The 4,500-nt window shown below is 58.2% G+C and overlaps 1 protein-coding gene across 1 annotated transcript; it reads right to left on the bottom strand.

The window, feature by feature from the left end:
• Positions 1 to 2,985: 2,985 nt before the first annotated feature.
• Positions 2,986 to 4,043, bottom strand: LOC129410722 (transmembrane protein 271-like). Its single transcript, XM_055159591.1, has one exon. It carries the CDS (start codon positions 3,835 to 3,837, stop codon positions 2,986 to 2,988), a length of 852 nt encoding a protein of 283 aa, XP_055015566.1. The 5' UTR covers positions 3,838 to 4,043.
• Between the last annotated feature and the right edge of the window lie 457 nt (positions 4,044 to 4,500).

Raw genomic sequence — 4,500 nt, 5'->3', positions numbered from 1 at the left:
AGGAGAGTCCAGATCCAGAGTCTGAGGAGGGTCCAGAGTCTGAGGAGTCCAGGTCTGATCAGGTCTGAGGAGTCCAGAGTCTGGATCAGGTCTGAGGAGTCCAGAGTCTGGATCAGGTCTGAGGAGGGTCCAGAGTCTGGATCAGGTCTGAGGAGAGTCAGAGTCAGAGTGGATCAGGTCTGAGTCTGGACCAGGTCTGAGGAGAGTCCAGAGTCGAGTCTGGATCAGGTCTGAGGAGAGTCCAGAGTCTGAGACCAGGTCCAGGTCTGGAGGTCTGAGGAGGGTCCAGAGTCCTGGATCCAGGTCTGAGGAGAGTCCAGAGTCTGGACCAGGTCTGAGGAGAGTCCAGAGTCTGGATCAGGTCTGAGGAGAGTCCAGAGTCTGGATCCAGGTCTGAGGAGAGGGTCCAGAGTCCAGAGTCTGGATCAGAGGTCTGGATCAGGAGGAGTCCAGAGTCTGGAGGAGGTCTGAGGAGAGTCCAGAGTCTGGATCAGGTCTGAGGAGAGAGTCCAGAGTCGAGTCTGGACAGGTCTGAGGAGAGTCCAGAGTCTGGATCAGGTCTGAGGAGAGTCCAGAGTCTGGATCAGGTCTGAGGAGAGTCCAGAGTCCAGAGTCTGGATCAGGTCTGAGGAGAGTCCAGAGTCTGGATCAGGTCTGAGGAGAGTCCAGAGTCTGGATCAGGTCTGAGGAGAGTCCAGAGTCTGGATCAGGTCTGAGGAGAGTCCAGAGTCCTGGATCAGGTCTGAGGAGGGTCCAGAGTCTGGATCAGGTCTGAGGAGGGTCCAGAGTCTGGATCAGGTCTGAGGAGGTCCAGAGTCTGGATCAGGTCTGAGGAGAGTCCAGAGTCCAGAGTCTGGACCAGGTCTGAGGAGAGTCCAGAGTCTGGATCCAGGTCTGAGGAGGGTCCAGAGTCTGTCAGGAGGTCAGGTCTGAGGAGGGTCCAGAGTCTGGATCAGGTCTGAGGAGAGTCCAGAGTCTGGATCAGGTCTGAGGTCCAGAGTCGGACCAGGTCTGAGGAGAGTCCAGAGTCTGGATCAGGTCTGAGGAGGTCTTAGAGTCCGGATCCAGGTCTGAGGAGGGTCCAGAGTCCAAGTCTGAGATCAGGTCTGGAGGAGGTCCAGAGTGAGGAGGAGAGTCAGAGAGTCGAGGATCCAGGTCTGAGGAGAGTCCAGAGTCAGAGTCTGGATCAGGTCTGAGGAGAGTCCAGAGTCTGGATCAGGTCTGAGGAGGGTCCAGAGTCTGGATCAGGTCTGAGGAGAGTCCAGAGTCTGGATCAGGTCTGAGGAGGGGCCAGAGTCTGGACCAGGTCTGAGGAGGGTCCAGAGTCTGGATCAGGTCTGAGGAGGGTCTAGAGTCCAGAGTCTGGACCAGGTCTGAGGAGGGTCCAGAGTCTGGATCAGGTCTGAGGAGAGTCCAGAGTCTGGATCAGGTCTGAGGAGGAGTCCAGAGTCTGAGAGGTCTGAGGAGGGTCCAGAGTCTGGACCAGGTCTGAGGAGGGTTCAGAGTCTGGACCAGGTCTGAGGAGGGTCCAGAGTCTGGATCAGGTCTGAGGAGGGTCCAGAGTAGGAGTCAGAGTCTGGAGGAAGGTCAGAGTCTGGACCAGGTCTGAGGAGGGTCCAGACATGATCTAAGTCCAGAGTCTTGAGCTTCATGTTTCTGTGAAGATCTTTTCAGCTCCCAAAGCCCAAAAACCTGCACAGATCAGATCCTCCAGCTCAGGTCCAGACCAAGACCGGACCAGGATCTGGAGCCGGTCCCAGAGCTCGTGAGGTTTGACCCGGAGACTTTAAACAAACGGACCAGGGACCGAGCCGCCCGACCAACGTCCAACAGGAAGTGATCGCGGGCGACACCCGGCTCCACGGACTCTGGCTCCAGGTCAGTTTGTGCGTGAAAGCGTGACCCCCTCACTCTGACCTTTGACCTTTGACCTTTGACCTACATGGTCCTGGGGTCTGGTCCCAAATCCAGATCTGAACACGAAGGACGGACCAATCGGACGCCTTCTTTCCCCGAGGTTTGTAAATCCGCCCGCGAGTCTCATAGCAACACCAGAGCCAATCAGGAGTGAGGAGGTCAAATGTCCCGCCCCCCTCACCGGGAAGAGCCAAGGAGCACACGAGCTGTCAATCAAACCTGTTGCTAAGGCGAGTGGGAGGAGCCTCGGGGAATCAAAGCGTCTGATTGGTCCGTTATTTATGTCCAGATCTGGATTTAGACAAAACCGAGAAAAGAAAAACATCAGGATCCACGAGAAGATTTAAGAAGAAAACGAGCAGAGGATGTGTGTGTTTCAGTGCTGCCCCCCTGTGGTGACCTGAGCCGCTCTGGTCCACGGAGCTCCTCTGTGTTTCTAAAGTCCACAACTGCCCCAGACTAAACACACATGAGCTTTAAAGCTTCAAGGAAACATCCCGAACTAGAGCTTTAATCCCACAGCTGATGTTTCCAGAGCAGAGGCTAAAGTGCAGCAGAGACTCTGTGGTGAGAGGGCGCATGCTTCACCCACTGCACCACCAAACAAACGCACACACAAGATCCGTTTGTGCGACAAACTCCAAATGTTTTATTTCATCAGAATCCAAAGACAAACATAGACCGGTTATAATCCTGGACTAGAGCAGGTTTGGAAAGTCCCGGGTTAGTCCAGCTTCAGCCCGGCTTCAGTCCAGTTTTAGTCCAGCTTTAATCCTACTTTAGTCCAGCTTCAGTCCGGCTTTTAGTCCGGCTTTAATCCTACTTTAGTCCAGCTTCAGTCCGGCTTCGGTCCGGCTTTAGTCCGGCTTTAGTCCAGGTCTCAGTCCTGGTTCTGATCGGCGGGGGCTAAATCCACAGTGCTGCCCCCTTGTGGTGACGCAAACACGTCCAAAAAAAATTAAAAAATCCTGAAACAGTCCTTTCACGTACGTCCAGCAGGACACGTCTGCGCCGTTTTAGACGTTGACGTCCCAAAGAGTCACGTTTGTCTCTTTGAATCGTCCTTCGTTATAAAGTGTCTCTGTGTCGGCGCACGTGTCCGGCGCATCGCGGAGCTGCGCCTGCGCACAGCGCCTCCTGCGGCGGCGCGGGGAAGATGTCCTCGTAGGCGGGCGGCAGGTCGCTGGGGGGCGCTGTGGAGAACGGGAGGCTGTAGTGGTCCGCGGGCGCGTACCCGGGCAGCTCTCTGGACGGGTGCGCGCTGCGCGTGCTCTCGGCGCCGGGCGGCTCCTCGAGGACGGTCACGGCCAAGTTGATGTAGGACACGTGCGGCAGCTCCGCGCGCGCGTCCCGCTCCTCCGCGAACAGCGCCAACTGCGTACTCTGCCGCGCCAGGCGCCGCGCCAGCTGCCGCCTGGAGAACTGCGCGGCTTTATAACGTTTTATGACGAGCAGGTTGAGCAGCCCCAGGACGCACTGCAGCGCGCACAGCACCGCGGACAGCACGAGGCTGCGCTGGTACTCCCGCAGGCGCGCGCACGCCGGGTTCTCCGGTCCCACGTGGAAGCAGAAGTGAGAGTATTTCCGGCGCGCCAGCGTCGCCGCGTCTCCGTCCAGCACCGCTCCGGAAAACGCGCTGAGGACGCCCAAGAGCAGAACCACCACCGCCAGGAGCGCGAGGTTCCTGCAGCCGGGCGCGCGTGCGGAGCAGCAGAGCAGCGCGAGCCCCAGAAGCACCTGTCCGCCGCCCACGAGCAGCCCCGAGTAGAACGCGCCCGCCGCGCCGCTCAGGCGGAAGTGCGTCTTGACCGCGGAGCCCAGGGACACGCAGCGGAGTCCCACCGCCACCTCGCTGAGCGCGCACGCGAACAGCAGCGCGCTGGACAGCAGCGCGCACGCGCCTCTCGTGCTCCACTTCATGATTTCCCGCCTCTGGCGCGCTCCGCGCCTCGCGCCTCATCCTCCTGCGTCTCGTGTCCCGTGTCCCGCGTCAGTGCGGCCGCTCCGCGCCGCCGTCGCGTCCCGCGCGCGTCCCGCTCATTCTGTCCGCGTGCTCTGTCCTCTGTCCTCGTGTCCGCAGTCCTCCGCGTCTCGCGCTGACTGCCGGGAGCGCGAGGAGCCCCGGACCAAAGACCTGCGCACGTGACCAGCGCGTCACGGCACGAGCGCACACACCGGCTCCGCGAGACTCGGAGCGCGTGTGGAGTCCCGGTGTGGTCCCGGTCCAGACCCGGTCCAGACTCGGTCCAGACTCGGTCCAGACTCGGTCCAGACTCGGTCCAGAACCACTGCTCCTCCTTCTGTCTCTCTTCTGAACTAAACCAGAACTAAACCAGAACTAAACCAGGACTAAACCAGAACTAAACCAGGACTAAACCAGGACTAAACCAAGACTAAACCAGAACTAAACCAGGACTAAACCAGAACTAAACCAGAACTAAACCAGGACTAAACCAAGACTAAACCAAGACTAAACCAGGACTAAACCAAGACTAAACCAGAACTAAACCAGGACTAAACCAGAACTAAACCAGAACTAAACCAGGACTAAACCAAGACTAAACCAAGACTAAACCAGAACTA

This window comes from Boleophthalmus pectinirostris, unplaced genomic scaffold (assembly GCF_026225935.1).
Source record: "Boleophthalmus pectinirostris isolate CB_2022bp ecotype Guang Dong unplaced genomic scaffold, ASM2622593v1 HiC_scaffold_23, whole genome shotgun sequence".
NCBI lineage: Eukaryota > Metazoa > Chordata > Actinopteri > Gobiiformes > Gobiidae > Boleophthalmus > Boleophthalmus pectinirostris.
The sequence above is the reverse complement of the archived record's forward strand: the minus strand, read 5'-3'. Positions and strand labels throughout refer to the sequence as shown.